Consider the following 16,089-nt stretch of genomic DNA (forward strand, 5'->3'; position numbering starts at 1 on the left):
AATGCTTGCCCTCATGAAGAGATTACTGAAGACATTGGTGTTATAGTCAAGTGTGGTGAAGAAAATAGATAGTGCCCGGCTATCAGAAAGAATAGCATCTGAGGTCTTCAACATTTGTCTTAAAACAAGTAGCCATTTGAGTGAGGCATCAACTAAGTCCACATGGTGGACTAACAGCATCCAAGGATTTAAAACAATGAAAAAAAACTCCAAAGAAGAGAACAGTATAAGAACTTAAATTGTGAAAGCACAGTTTTCAAAAGGCTGTGGATACCAGTGGAAGCCCCAAATCTATTTGCAGGCTCCTCCCAGGAATTAAGCCTCCAGGGAATCCCCCCAGTCATAGTCCAAGGATGTGAATAACGGCCTTATCAGATAGAGAGCATTGTAAAGTGAATTATAGAAGATGTATTTAGGTTAAAATGTAATACCTTATCATCTGATCTCCTCTTTGATTCAGTTTAAACTTTACTCATTTTTTAATATTTTCTGCTTTCTTTTCAATTGAGGTTTTTCCTGTTTTGTCATTGTTGTTGTTTTTTGTTTTATTTCTTGTTTTTGTTTTGTATGGTTTTCTGTATATGAAATCCATGGTACATAAATCTGTACAGTAACTGCATTAATAATTACTTCCATAATAATGGCACAAATTAACTCAATGTCAGTGAGCTTTGGTTTGAGGGATTAATGGTTCCTTGGGGTAATGACATAGGAGGTTGTAGGGAAATGGGGAGCTAAAACCAGTATGAGAATGAAGAAATTGTTCTTAAGTGGATTGTAGTGGTGATTGCACAACTCTTCTTAATATTATTGAACTATTAAGTTATGTGACATGTGAATTATATGCCAAGAAAACTATTTAAAATGATCCATTTTAACAGTGTAAAGATTTTTAAAGAGTGCACTTTGTATTATCTTCTCAAATAGTAATCATGTCCATTAACAATTAGGGAGCCTCTGAAAAGAGCTATGACATAACTATACATAGCTACTGAGCGGGCTCAAAGATGGAGAGACCCAATCATGTACAGAGAGGAAATAGAAGAGTTGTGGAACAGGTTCCAGAGTCCTTTTGACAGAGAATCCAGGAGCTCAGAGAGCTGGAATCAAGGAAAACACTACCACTGCCCACTAACAAGTGAGACAGCCTCATTCCTAATGTGACTGAAAGGTGTATACTGTGGTGTCTGTTCTCTAGGTGAGAAGATGTAGGTACAAGGCTTTGTCTTTTGTCACTGAGGTACTATATGGAGAAACAAGATGGGAATTATTATTTTTTAATCATTTTATTGGGGGCTCGTACAATTCTTATCACAATCCATACATACATCGTGTCAAGAACATATGTACATTTGTTGCCATCATCATTCTCAAAGCATTTGCCTTCTACTTGAGCCCTTAATATCTGCTGCTCATTTTCCCTTCCCTCCCCATTCCCCACTACCTCATGAACCCTTCATCATTCATAAATTATTATATTCTCATAATTACACTCGCTGATGTCTCCCCCTGCCTTCTTTTCTGCTGTCCTTCACCCAGTGAGGAGGCTATACATAGATTCTTGCTATCAATTCCCCCTTTCTACTCCACATTCTCTCCACCCTCCAGGCATAGCCACTCTCACCACTGGTCCTGAAGGAGTCATCTATCTTGGATTCCCTGTTTCCAGTTGCTATCTGTGCCTATGTACATCCTCTGGTCTAGCCAGATTTGTAAGGTAGATTTGGGATCATGATAGTGGGTGGGAGGAGGAAGTATTTAAGAAATAGAGGAAAGTTATATGTTTCATCTTTGCTCCCCTGCACCCTGCCTGGTTCATCTTCTCCCCATAACCCTTCAGTAAGGGGTGTCCAGTTGGCTACCATTGGGCTTTGAGTCTCCAATCTGCACTCACCCACATTTTCAATGATATGATTTTTTGTTCCTTGATGCTTGCTATCTGATCCCTTCGACAGCTTGTGGTCACACAGGCTGGTGTGTTTCTTCCATGTGGGATTTCTTGCTTCTGTGCTACATGGCCACTTGTTTATCTTTGAGCCTTAAGACCCCAGATGCTATATCATTTGATGGGTGGGCACCATCAGCTTTCTTCACCACATTTACTTATGCACACGTTTGTCTTCATTGTTCATATCAGGGAGGTGGGCACCCATTGATATGATTTTTAGTTATTTGATGTCTGAAAGCTGGTCCCTTCTGCACCTTGTGGTCAGACAGGCTGGTACGTTTCTTCCATGTGGGCATTGTTGCTTCTCAGCTAGATGGCCACTTGTTTATCTTCAAACCTTTAAGACCCCAGATGCTTTATCTTTTGATAGCCGGGCACCATTAGCTTTCTTCACCACATTTGCTTATGCACACGTTTGTTTGCAGTGATCATATCAGGAAGGTGGGCACCCACTGACATGATTTTTAGTTCTTGGATGTCTGATAACTGGTCCCTTCTACAGCTCGTGGTCAGCCAAGCTGGCGTGCTTCTTCCATGTGGGCTTTGATGCTTCTCAGCTAGATGACCTCTTGTTTATCTTCAAGCCTTTAAGACCCCAGACGCTATATCTTTTGATCGCCGGGCACCGTCAGCTTTTTCACCACATTTGCTTATGCACACATTTTTCGTCAGCAATCGTGTTGGGAAGGTGTGCATCCTGGAATGCCAATTTAATAGAACAACGTGTTCTTGCATTGAGTAAGTGCTTGAGTGAAGGCCCAATGTCCATCTGCTGCCTTAATACTAAATGTATAAATATATGCACAGAGATCTGTTTCCCTACACTCATATATAAATATATTTACATATGTACATTCCAGTCTTTGGACCTCTATAAATACACTTTGTCACCTAGTCCTTTCCTCTATTTCCTTTTACTTTCCTCTTGTACCACTATCATGCTCAGCCTTCACTTGGGTTTCAGTAATTTCTCTAGGTTACCCTGCCCTTGCTGAATCCCTACCAGGCCTCTCACACCATCCTTACTATTGATTTTGGATCACTTATTGCTCCCCTGTGCCTGGGTTGGTCAGCACCACCTCCTTGCTCTCTCCTCCCCCTCTCCCAGGTTCCCCGGAACCATTGGTCCCATTGTTTTCTCCTCCAGTATATTCATCCAGTCTATCTTATCTTTATAGATCTGTAGAGATAATAATATGCACCAAAAATCAAGTCAGTGCAAGATAGGCAGTGAGTGAGAACGCAGCTATGACAATAACATGGGAAACCTATTACCCACAGAAGAATAAATTAATTAAAAGAAAAATATTTCAAAAAGAAAAACCTGTAAATAGATCCAGGTCTGATTTTTGATCTCTAGGCCTGTCCTTCAGTCAGGCCCAATGGGTACCATGCTTTGGCCCCAGAGTCTGTCCTCTGTACTTCCTCAGGGGCTCCCTGTTCTTCCCCCATGGTTGCTCTGCCGCACGCTTTTAGTGGTTTGTCTCAGTGTCACAGGGTCAGTCTGGGCCAGTCCCGGCACTGAGTTTCCAGTGTTGTCCCCGTTAGGGCCCTGGGCCAGCAAGGGACGGTGTGTCTCATAGTGGGATCAGCCATATTGTCCACTCTGTCCATTGGCTGTTCAGACCAGGGATATCGTCCTCCAGGCCTGATGGACCAGGATGTGCTCCACTCTCTCTTCCTTCCCCCTCTTTGCTCCCATTTGCTCTGATCAAACATGCCCCTCCCCCCCTAGCTGCAGTTTCAGTGCCGCCCTCTCCAGTAAATTATTTTTTTTAATTTTTGGGGGGGGAATTACTTTTTACACATTGGAAAGTCCTCCCTCAATTAAGATGCTTAAAAACACACACTGAAACATATGGATCCGCAATATGCTCATAGATAAAGAATTTAAAATTTGCATATGCTGGGAAATTATTTATGCAACACTGGATATCAGAGGCACAGTTTGCAAACCTTATTTATGCGTCACTTACAGAATTGTAAATTGAAAATTTGCATCTATTAATTCCATTTAGAGGAGCCCTGGTGACATAGTGAGTTGCATGCTAGACTTCTAACTGCACGATCAACAGTTCAAAACCACTTGCTGCTCTGCTGGAGAAAAATTAAGTTTTTCTACTCCTGTAAAGCATAACAGTCTCAGAAACTCAGGGGAGTTATTCTACTCTGTCCTGTAGGCTCGCTATGAGTCTCAATTGACTATATGGCTGTGAGTTAAATGTATATATATTTCCATTTAAAAGTATGTGCCTACTTGTTGTCCTAAGTTCAAACATGATGGAAGCATGGAAAATAAAGTTTGCAAGTGTCCTGTTCAAAATTTGTTTGCAATTGTCAACAGTTAGTTGTCCAGTGTTGAGAACTGCCCAAAGAACTGTTGTGAGGTCTTGTGTTTTATTGTTTCTTTTGGAAGTGGAAATAATGGTGGAACCACGTAGAGAAAGAGAACACAGAGCACCTGTTGTCAGATCTCTCAGGAGTGGACTGGGCAGACAGGTAGACTCTCTCTCACTCCATAGGTGCTAACATGAGATCCCTAGAAAACACATTCAGAAATGGGGAGGAGATGTATAGTGGAGGAGAAGACAGGTGGAAGCACGGAGAGAAGGGTAAAAAGGCCAATTTCCCATTCACATATGTGCAAATCGTAAGGTTGTTCATGAGAAGATCTTTGAAATAATTTGAATAAGATAAAAAAGCAAAACAAATGAGTCTCCACTTTTCTACCTTCCAGTGACCTCTGTTGCCAGTCAGGCGTCCTTTGCCAAGCCCCCTGTTGCGTCAGTAACACACCAGTTCCAGGCACAACTTCTGATGGAGTCGCATTGTCTCCAAAGGCCAATTCTTAGAAGCAGCCAATGTCCTATCACTGGCAACCTATTTAACGGTGCAAGTCGGATGAGGCTGCAAGTAACTGTCAAGTCTGAAGAGGGAGGTAAGGACTTTTCAATCTTGGCTATGGTGACACAGAGCTGGAGCAATAGAAGAGCAATCCAGGACACACAACTTACAATGTGCAACATCAATTTTTATTAAGAAAATCAATAAGAATCATGAATGCAGAAAATACACAGAACAACTGGTCTTCCAGCGGCGCAAAGGCAGACCTACAAGTTACATTGGTTTCTGGGTCAAGTGGGCTGATAGTATCACTCCTGGGTGTGGCCTCAGTCAGAAAAGAAGAGCAATAAAGATGTTCTAGATTAAGAGAAAGACCACTTCTATGGGATCCCTTTAGGAGATTTGTTGGAAGGCCTCTTCTGGGATCTTACCCTCAGCCTGGAGAAAGGGAATGGAAAGAGTCAGGGCTTCCGAAGAGTCTGGGGCCCTGAGTTTCATCCTAGGGGACACTGCCTATACATTCTTGGCCTTCTCGAAGGTCCAGAAAGAAGCATGTAACATTTACCCACTCTGTTCCCAGGCCTCCCCTTGAGCAAAGTGAAGATCTGTCCAGCTGCAGCATAGTTCCAATCATTTTCCTTCAGACACCTGGGAAAGGAAAACATGTGATCTCCAGATAATTTAGATATTTGGCCTACAAAATACCACCACTAGATCTATGCAATTTGGGTTGGGGTTAGGGACTGGGACACATGTACCAGATTGAGAGCTGTGTGTAGGAATGAAGATCTTGTGAAAAATTGTCTTTAATACATTTTGAACTAACTTTTGTATATGATGTGAGTAAGGTGCAAATCCATTATTTTGTAAGTGGATGTCTAAGTGTCCTAGCACTCCTTGTTTGATTTTCTGGTAGGTACTCAGGTAGAAAATCCATTGATGCTGAATGTGAGGATTTATTTGTGGGCTCTATTCATAAACAAGTACCACACAGTCTTGATTACTGTGGTTTTGCAAACAGTTTTGAAATCGAGGCATGTGAATTATCCAACATTATTCTTCAATTTCAAGGTTATTTGGGTATTCTGGGTCCATTGCATTTCCATATAAATTTTGGGCTCAGTAATCAATTTCCACAAAGGAGGCTGCTTGGGTTTTTATGAGGATTTCATTGCATCTATAGATCAATCTGAGCAATAGTTCCATCTCTATAATGTTATACCTTTCAATACATTGGAATGGGGTTGTCTTTTCATTTCCTAAGGTCTTTGTTAATTATTAAACATATTATTCAGTTATCAGAGTATAATTTCTGTACATTTTTGCATAATTTGTTCCTAAGTATATTATCCTTTTGGAAGCTGTTGTATATTGGATAGTTTTCTTCATTACATTTTCAGATTGTCCACTGCATATGCATAGAAAACAAATAATAGTTGTTTATTGAATTGGTATCTTGTAACCTTATTGAAACTGTTGGCTACTTTGAGTAGTTTTTGTTTTTTTTTAAAGTGAATTTCTTAGGTTTTTCCATATAAAAGATTATGTCATTTTATCATGATATTATTTTTTAAGATCATTTAAATATTTCAGTGTAAAATTTGCCTGAGCTTTTTGGCAGGCCAAAACACCCCAAGAGTTGTCAAGTTTATCTGCAAGTTCCTATCATTTTATTCCCTCCTCTCAGTTCACCCTACCTTCCAAACAATGTCCCATCACTCACTTCAGAGACCAGTTGATTTTCATCCCAGACTGGGTGGAGAACGCCTGCACCATAGCCTGCTGCTCTTGGGAGATGGTGGGTATGGGGATGGAAGAGGGTGCTGGCACTGGAATAGAAACGTCGCTCTGCATCTCTTTGGGGCAGGCATTACTCACAGTCAGTATGTCATTCACAATGCACATGCTGGGGAAATAATAAGAAATCAGATAGCTGGACAGGAGGAAAACCCCACAACCCCAACAATGATGCTGCTCCCATTCAACCACTCTTGTCACACTCCCCCACCTGCCTGCCTCACAGATTCCTTGAGTGGTACGCATTCAATTCCCATGGAACGGACCTTTGGCATGGTGCCTGGCAGCTTCCCTGGATTTTAGGTTTATCTCAACATGTCCAAGTAGATGGATAATCTAACCATCTTATTCAAAGGATGCGAGTCACACTGCTAGTGACCTAGGTCACACTGCTAGTGAAGGCAGGAGTCAAAGTGAGAGTATGCTATTCCTATGACCCAGACTATGATCTTACCACTAGGTAAGGCTGCTCCTGGGATCTACCTTTTGGAATTTTGCAATTTTGGGGAGACCTTGAGGAATATACCATCTCTCCCCATACCCCTGGCCACAGACTGCGGTGGTTATTTCCAAGTGGTACTCAGAGTACTTACCTGGAATTGCTGCCAGGAATAGCAATGAAGATCCTAGTGAAGGGGCGAAGAATAACTGGTCATGTTGCTTCCACTTCTGGGACAAGAAACAACAATATCCTTCAGAGTTGTCCATGCTTTACACATTCACTAACAGTGAATTGTCCCATGACACCCTGAAAAGGGGCAGACAGGGGCAACTGTCCCCTGTGAGTCTGGAGGTGTCCTCTTTGAGGAGAAAAACAATAGGAAAAACCTCCTCCCATTGACAGGTTCCCCACTCTGTATGAGGACCTGTGACAATGTTTCATCTTTCATGGCAACCCAAGAAATAAGTATTCATAGCCCCATTATATTAGGAACCTGAGAGGGTAAACTAATGTCCCAAGGTAGTATAGTGTGGCATAGGGACATGAGTCATCAAAGAAATAGCCTGTGTTCTAATACCTGGTAGGACAGGCAGGAAGGAAAAAAAAACCAGACACAGGTGGGTTGGGGCATGGTGGGATCTTGAGAACACAGAGGGAACAAGAATAGAAAGAATTAGGGAAATCTGGAAAGCTCTGAGAGGGATTAGTGGAAGATATATGGAAGGGACTCTACAGACACTCACCCTCCTTGAACCGACCATTGACAGAAAAGCAGGGCATCTTTTCCTGAAAAAGAAAAACACCTTAAGCTCCCAGGATGCCAATAAACCTCCTACTCACCTTGCTCACTGGGCTTGCCTCAGGGAGCAAACAGATGCTTACTGTCTGGATACATATGTCCACCATGAAGGAGCTGAAGTCATGCTGAGTTTGGGCAACACCCTGAGGAAATTGACAATGTCATGTTTTGTGTGCTTCAGCAGTTGAGCCAGGAGAACTGTGCAGGGAGGAAAAGAGGTCAGGGGCTGCTTAACTCGGTTGGTCTCTATGATTGACCCCTGCATACCTTCTGTCTCACCCAATCATCCCCCTCATACACTTACCATGGTCTTTGCAATTCTTCATATTTCTGTTACTCTTTGAGTACTTGTCCAAGCTTAGTCTAGGAACAAAAGAAGAGCAGGAGGAGAGGGACTGGCTAGTGTTTTCTGGTAAGTCACAGGGCTCAGGGCTGTCACTAGATATTCGATACTCACAGAACCGGTTCCTTGGGGTTGCAGGGCATTGTCAGGGAGAAACAGGCTTCATCATGGTATGCATCAAGGAGACTGTGTCGGTCACCGCAGTCATAGATCGAGTAATATCTATGGTGAATCAAGAGGACTAAAGGAGGTCTGGGTGCCTAAGTGGACTTAAAAACGTTTCCCCACTATGAGGATGCATGTGCCTGAGTGGCCTGTCCTGTCCTGGCTCTTCTTGCCTCTGAGTTCTAGGGGTACTTACTGCTGTAGGAATTGTAGGATTAGATTCTTCAGCATCTCAGATCCTTTATAGTTTTCCTGGAAACAAAAGACCCCTTACAACTATGAGGTTGACCAAGTTTTCCTTGTAACGTGCCAAATCTTGCTTAGCAGTGCTGACCCACCTTGGAGGGTTTCATTATCTCTGCAGCTCCAGTTTCAACATCCATTGATGGGATGACATCCTTGCCATCCTGGACAGTGAAAGAAGTCAGCAGTACAGACCAGTAAAATTAGGGACAGAGAGGAAGTATGAAAAGGCCCTGACAATTCCTATGAGCCAGGCATCACCATACATAGGGCCTAGAAACCGTTACTAGTATATGCAATATGTATGTGTTTGTACATATGTATGTGGTTTGGGGCCAGTTTTCAAGGGAGAATAGCCTTCCATTTTTCAGTATCCCATGTCTTCTAAAACAGGTAACAGTGAATCAAAATATAAGGTAAGCAAGACACAGAGGATTTGAGAGCAGGTGCACAAATCATCTGTGTCAGCAAGAGGAGTGTCAATAATGAAGGTAAGAACTTACCAGGGACAGCAACTTGGGGAAATAATCCAGGATGGCACTGTCCAAAAACAAAAATAAGTGATTGACAGAACAGAGCCTTTTCTGATCTAACAAGCTGATGTCATGAACAGAGACCGGTGTGTCCTGCTCATTCAGCAGCCTCGAGAGCTCGGATACTCAGCTTGAGTTCAAGGGCCTTGGGCCCATTTTCCCTGTGGGACACTGGGCACCCATCCTCCATAAAGACTATATGAAAGGCACAGCTTTTCAGTCATCCTCTTCCCATCCCCTTCCCTGTCTCTTTCTTCCTGGGAAGTTAACATAAGGACGGCCCTGAGCCCCTTCTCCAGTGACATGCGGGGACTTCCGGATTCATTTCCCTCCCTGCTTCACTTACTTCCCTCTCCAAGTCCCCAGGGAAGGCTTTGGAGAGAGCAAGGAATGGAGTGAAACTTGGGTTCTGCAACCTCACCAGGTGTGATCTGCCAGGCCTGGCCCTGGACAACACAGGGACATCCTCCAGGAATGGCCCAGACATGGAGAAGGGTAAAGAAGAATCTGGAGACTGAGAGGGAGTGAGAAGAAAAAGGGAATGAAGATAAGGGAGAGGAGAGCCAGGGAGACAAAGGGGAGTTGGAGACAAAAATAAAGAGAAGACAAGGAGAGGCAAAGGAAAGACATTAGCTGTGGGTGGTGGGGATTAGAGACAAAGAAAGAAGAGAGGGGAAATGACTCCTCTCCTGCCACTGTGTCCGTCCTTCATCTGCCCAGGGAATAGAAAGTGGGTACTTGGTCCCATGTGTCCCCATCTGAGATGGACATGGGAACCAGAGCAGCAGAACCTTCCCCAGGAGGTAAGGCTTAGGTCACTGCAGAGCCGGGGTTGAAGGGTCTGTGACCTCTCTTGAGAACACCACCCCTGCCTCCTCTGGTGGCCCTGTACAACAGTGCCTGTCTTAGTTGGTCCCCTGTCTGAGGGAGGAATCAGACCATCTTGGTATATCAGTGTTCTCCTGAAGGATGATGTTGGGTGGCTCATCGTGGTGGGTGGGTGGGTGGACGGTGCCTCGCCTCACCTCACCTCTCCTCACTTGCCTTCTACCCCCAGCTTTCCAAACACTACACCAGCCGTGGCATATCCTCTGTTTACTGCAGGTGACCCACCTTGATTCGGGCTTCTGGGTGCATCCTGGTGGGTGCCATGGAAGACTAGGATACTGAACCCTGGATATTCAAAGTACACAGCATGTTTCAGAGGCTGCATCATTGAAATATGATGCAGAAACCCCACTGGGTGAACCTGAGCACTTAAGATGGAAAATTCATGGTGTCTGAGAAAGCAGAAGACAGCTGCACCACGATTGTTGAAATGTTGGTAGGTTGACAAACATGGTCTTGCTACATTAGTCTGAGAATGTCTGACTGACATTCTCAGTGAATCCTATTGTGAAAAATTTCCTGAAAATTAGCCCCATTCTTTGTGAAAATAGCGTCCAGTCACGAAAGGATTGATTCTGTACAAATGAATTCAGATAATGTGATATGGAGTTAGCCTACATTGGCCCAATATCCCTCTCTCATTAGGGCTTTAAAAAAATTAGGACCAGGGGCTAATCAAAGACAATATTAACTGGAGATCGTTATTCCCAAGGGGGATGATCAATAAGATTTTCTATTATAAATTAACAAGGAAGTTTCAAAAGGGAGCCAAAAGCAGATTAAAGAACAACAGAAACAACATAGATCCAGGAATGGGTTTGGGGTTCCCATTAAGTCCTAGCTCCAGTTTAATAACAATTAGTTCTTACATCATGGTCCTGCTCAATACTCACCCTCAGGAAGGGAACACATAAGATATGGGTGCTATATCAAAGTGTGGTGAAGAAATCCTATGGTACCCGGTTATCAGATAAATTAGTGCCTGGGGGTCTTAAAGGCTTATTTCTAAACAAGCAGTCAGCTAAGTCAAGTAGGCCCACATGGAAGAAGCACACCATCAGCAGTCACCCAATGATTGTAAATCATATAATTCAAAGTTGAAGGAGAGAATAGTATCAGAGCCTAAATTGCTATGGATGACAGTGAGAACCCAAGATATGTTTGTGGGGATTGCATAGAAAAGAAGTATCTCCTGGTTGCCCTCTATCCACCATTGAGGGATGGGAGAAAAGTGGTTGCTAAACAGAGTGCAATGGAGAGATGAGTACAGAAAATCAATGGGAGAAACCTGACTTGAATAGAAAAAACCTTGTCAATTGATCTCCCCTAGGATGCACATTAGGCCTGATCTGATTTCAACATCGTCTGTTTCTTTGGCTTTTTGTTCATTCATATTGGGGTTTATCTCACATGTGTTATGTACTTTGTGGTAACCCTCTTAAATTTTTGTTACATGGTTTTCTGTTTCTCAGTATATGAAACCCGGTGTTGATGAACCTATAGGGACAGCAAGGAGAATAAGGGTTTCTGGGCAGGGGAAGGGGGTGGTATACAGTGGTGCTCAAGGTGGGGGTGAGTAAAAGGGACCTGATGTCAAGTTCAGGAAGGAAAAGAATGCTTTGAAACTGGTTGTAGTAGCAATTGTAAAATTCTGCATAATGTGATTGAAGTATGGAATGATTTTTAATATCTCTATTAACTCCCAACAAAATGGTTTTGAAGAAAAGGTGTGCTCTGATGTTGTTTGGTTGAGTGTTTTATTTATGTTATTTAGATCCTGTTATTTTTTATAATAACTTTATTGGGGGCTCTTACAACTCTTGTTACAATCCATACATCAATTATATCCAACATATTAGTACATATATTCCGTCGTTCTTTTCTAGACATTTATTTTCCATTCAGCCCTTGGGATCAGCTCCTCTTTATTTCCTCCCTCTTCCCCGCCCCTCCCCCCTCTCTGTTTAGTAATTTTACCACTTACTGGAAGGAGGGGTGTTGAATTCGTTTTCATTTCACCTCCTACAGTTTTTCTTCAAGTATTTCAATAAGTTTTTTGGTGCACACACATTTTGGGATCATTATGTCTTCCTGATAGTTTGTTCTGTTTATCATTGCATAACATTTCTCTTTACCTTTTGTAGTTTTCTTCACTCGGAAGTAGAGCTTATTGGATATTGTTGTCTCGGATGTGCTTATATAAGGTGCCTTTGCTATATTTCACCCTGTATTAATTCCTAAGGAGTTTTGTTTATGTTTCCCATCTCCCTATCCTTCCCCACTCCCTGCTAATATATCTAATTTATTGTGTGGACTGAATTGAAAGTTCTTTGGACATACTCTGACCTTTAAGAAGAACAATATATATGGAATTATATATTGATGTCTGTGATCTCCCTGGAGGCTGTCATGAAAAGATACTTGGGAGGGCTGAGGCTAAGAATGGGTCTCTTGAAGCAGGAAGTGGAGTGACAATCATTTCATATGGACCCTAGAGATCCACCAATCTAGGTCACTCATTTTCTGTTTCATGACTGTTACAGCCTTCCAATTGCCCAGTTGTGGTGAGTCTATCTAAGAAGCATCACTGAGCATTTTTTAAAAAGGGGGCAAAGCAATTACAACATACCACTCTATAATGGTATTCCTGGAAATGCAGACAAGAAACATATGACAGAAGTTATTGCTTTGTAATAATGATGAAAACACAATGAATTGAATTTTTATCGTAGTATTGGATCACAGGGTGAATAACTACTGCAAAGCATGTGTGTGATCATGATAGACATTTAGCCCCATTCTTTTTTTTTCAATAATTACAGTAAAATTTAATTATAGTAAAAACAAAAGGAAGGAAATTAATATAGAATGAGAGTCCTCGTTTGGTGAAGGCAACTTACACATTCTTTGTAATAGCTACAGAAACTAAGAAATAGCTAGCTTATAACTAACCCCCTAAATACACAAGATCATGTTTTTTCTTTGAATAGATTTGTATTAAATTTTCTTGGCATCAATATTGCTTACTAGGAAACATTGTTCTTTAATAAAACAGTTGGTGAGTTACACTTTTAAATTTTAGAACGAAAACATTGTATTTTTTAAATCTACACAGTAAATTCCTAAACATGATGTATATCAGGCCTTATAGTCCTAACACCGCTCTACTGTAAGTTCTGACACAATTCTCCCACATTACTTAGGGCTTCTCCTTCCTGTGAATTTTCCTGTGTTTTCTGAGGTTAGAGGACTGCCTGAGACTTTGCCGCAGTCATCACATTTGTAAGGCATTTCGCCACTGTGCATTCTCAGATGACACCTTAGCATTGAGGAAGAAATGAACACTTTCCCACACGGTTGACATTCATAAGGCTTCTCTCCACTATGGGTTCTTAAATGGACAGTGAGAGCTGAAGACTGAGCAAAGCCTTTGCCACATTGTTTACACTCAAAAGGCTTTTCTCCACTGTGAGTTCTTTTGTGCATAATGAAAGCAGTGGAATCCCGAAAAGCGTTCCCACATTCTTTACACTCATAAGGCCTTTCCCCACTGTGAGTTCTCTTATGTGTAGTTAGGTGTGTGACCTGTCTAAAGGCCTTCCCACAAACACTGCATTTATATGGTTTCTCTCCACTGTGGGTTCTTATGTGTGATTTGAGCACAGGTTGAGAAACAAAGGCCTTCCCACATTCCTTGCATTTGTAAGGCTTCTCCCCACTGTGAATCCGCAAATGTGTGGTAAGAGGTTTTCCCACACTCTTTACATTCATAAAGTCTTCCTCCACTATGAGTTTTTCTGTGTGTCCTGAGACTTGAGGATTGTGTGAAGGCTCTCCCACATTCCTCACACTGATAAGGCCGGACTCCACTGTGAGTTCGCATGTGTGTAGTCAGAGATGCGGAACAAGTAAAAGCGTTCCCACATTCTCTACATTTAAAAGGTTTCTGCCCACTGTGAATTCGTTGATGAATAGTTAGGGCTGAAGAAAAACGAAAGTGCTTCCCACACTGGTTACATTCAAAAGGTTTCTCTTCACTGTGAGTTCTTCTATGTGAATTGAGGTGTGGAGAACCTTTAAAGGTTTTTCCACATTCCTGACACTGATAGGGTCCATCTGCTCTGTGAGTTTTCCTATGTGAAATAATAGCTGAAGAGTCTTTAAAAGCTTTCCCACATTCCTTACATCCATAAAGCTTCTCATCACTGTGAGAACTTAAGTGGCGACAGAGAGATGAGGAATAGTGAAAAGTTTTCCCACATTGTTTACATTCAAAAGGTTTCTCTGCACTGTGAGTTCTTTTATGGTTAATGAGTGTTGAATATAGACTAAACCCTTTCCCGCACTGCTTACATTGATAAGGTTTCTCTCCGCTGTGAGTTTTTTGATGAGAAACAAGGTGTAATGAAATACGAAAGGCTTTCCCACATTCTTTACATTCATAAGGTTTCTCTCCGCTGTGAATTCTTTTATGCACATTCAGAGTTGAGGATTGACTAAACCCTTTCCCGCACTGCTTACATTTATACGGTTTCTCTCCACTGTGTGTCGTTCTATGAGAAGCAATATGTGATGATGCACGAAAAGCTTTCCCACATTCTCTACATTCATAAGGCCTTTCTTCACTGTGGGTTTTCAAATGTTTACTGAGGGCTGAGGAACTTTTGAAGCCTTTCCTACAGTCTTTACATTCATAAGGCCTTTCTTCACTGTGAGTTTTTAAATGTTCACTGTGGGTTGAAGAACTTTTGAAAGCTGCACCACATTCTCCACATTCATAAGGACTTTCTTCACTGTGAGTTTTTAAATGTTCACTGAGGGTGGAAGTACGTTCGAAACCTTTCCCACATTCTTGACACTGATAAAGCCTTTCTGCACTGTGGGATTTTAAATGTGCACTAAGGGCTGAGGAATATCTGAAAGCTTTCCCACAGTGCTTACATTCAAGAGTTTTCTCTGCACTATGAGTTCTTGAGTGTCTGGTGAGGGCTGCGGGAACCCTAAAGACTTTTCCACGTTCTTTACAACCATGCCGTTCCACACCAGTGAGTTCCGTCACAGGAGTTTCATGGGCAGAGAGACAAGGGGCATCCTTCTCCCGATCCTGACATGTAAGAGAGTTCTTTCCTTTAGGAGCACTCACAGGAGTGCTTAAGTGACAAAGGCACCTGCAGGATTCTTGACATTCCTTACACAGACTGGTGGTACATTCAGTGTGACACAGGATGTGCTGGCTATAAGATGCCTGATCCACGAACACTTTTCCACAAGTAGAACATTCAAAATGATTGAGTTGGAGGGCGTTTCTTTGTGGCACATTAAGAAATGGAAGCTGACCAAAGGGTTTCACACAAGGAAAGACTCCATTCACTTCAGCATCGCTCTTTACATTATGGATCCCACTGACTCTAGATGTTGCAAAGTTTGCACCATCACATCTCGGTAGATTTTCTTCTGAGAAGGATCAAGCAGAGCCCACTCTTCCTGGCTGAAGACCACAAGCACATCCTCAATGTCCACTGGGTCCGTATCTTGGCTGCAGTTTTGAGGTGTAAGGGTATGTGGTCTAGACAGTCAACAAAGCCCTTCAGGAGGAGGAATGGAGCGGGATAAAGAGCACAGGGCAGGCTGGAGTCCGATGAGGAATGTTCCGGCCACACACAGGTCAGAGCACTTGAAGTCCTGCCTTGACACTGGTGGATGTGCAAGATGAACACCCAGGTCCCCAGCTGCCTGGTTCTCCTGCACCAGAGGGAGAGCTCAGACGCGCGGGGAGACGCGCGACCAAGCGCGCGGCCTCTCTGGGAAGAGCACTTTCGCTAGCCCCATTCTTTAATAATCTACAGAACATGAATAGAATTATACAATTGATATTTTTAAATGACCATTTGAAATTAGTGGAAAGAGGATACTCAAGTCACTATCACCTTAGCAGAAACTGTAAATTGACTTGTAACATCACTTACTAAACAGAGAAAGGTTCTCTGTCGGGTACTCACATGTCTGAGTAAGAAGAAAGCTAACATTTAACCAATGGCAACCAATATTTGTAAAGTGTGTGGAAAACTCATGAGGTTGCTCTTGTCC

At 42.5% G+C, this 16,089-nt stretch overlaps 1 protein-coding gene across 1 annotated transcript; it reads right to left on the minus strand.

Moving 5' to 3' along the window:
- Nucleotides 1-13,354: 13,354 nt before the first annotated feature.
- On the minus strand, nt 13,355-15,460 carry LOC142433632 (uncharacterized; the record flags this gene model as incomplete). The annotated part of the gene is made up of 1 exon (XM_075538428.1): nt 13,355-15,460. A coding segment is annotated over one exon (1,842 nt), but the record flags the coding sequence as incomplete, so codon positions are not given.
- Nucleotides 15,461-16,089: the final 629 nt, after the last annotated feature.

Source organism: Tenrec ecaudatus, chromosome X, assembly GCF_050624435.1.
Source record: "Tenrec ecaudatus isolate mTenEca1 chromosome X, mTenEca1.hap1, whole genome shotgun sequence".
NCBI classification, from domain to species: Eukaryota; Metazoa; Chordata; class Mammalia; order Afrosoricida; family Tenrecidae; genus Tenrec; species Tenrec ecaudatus.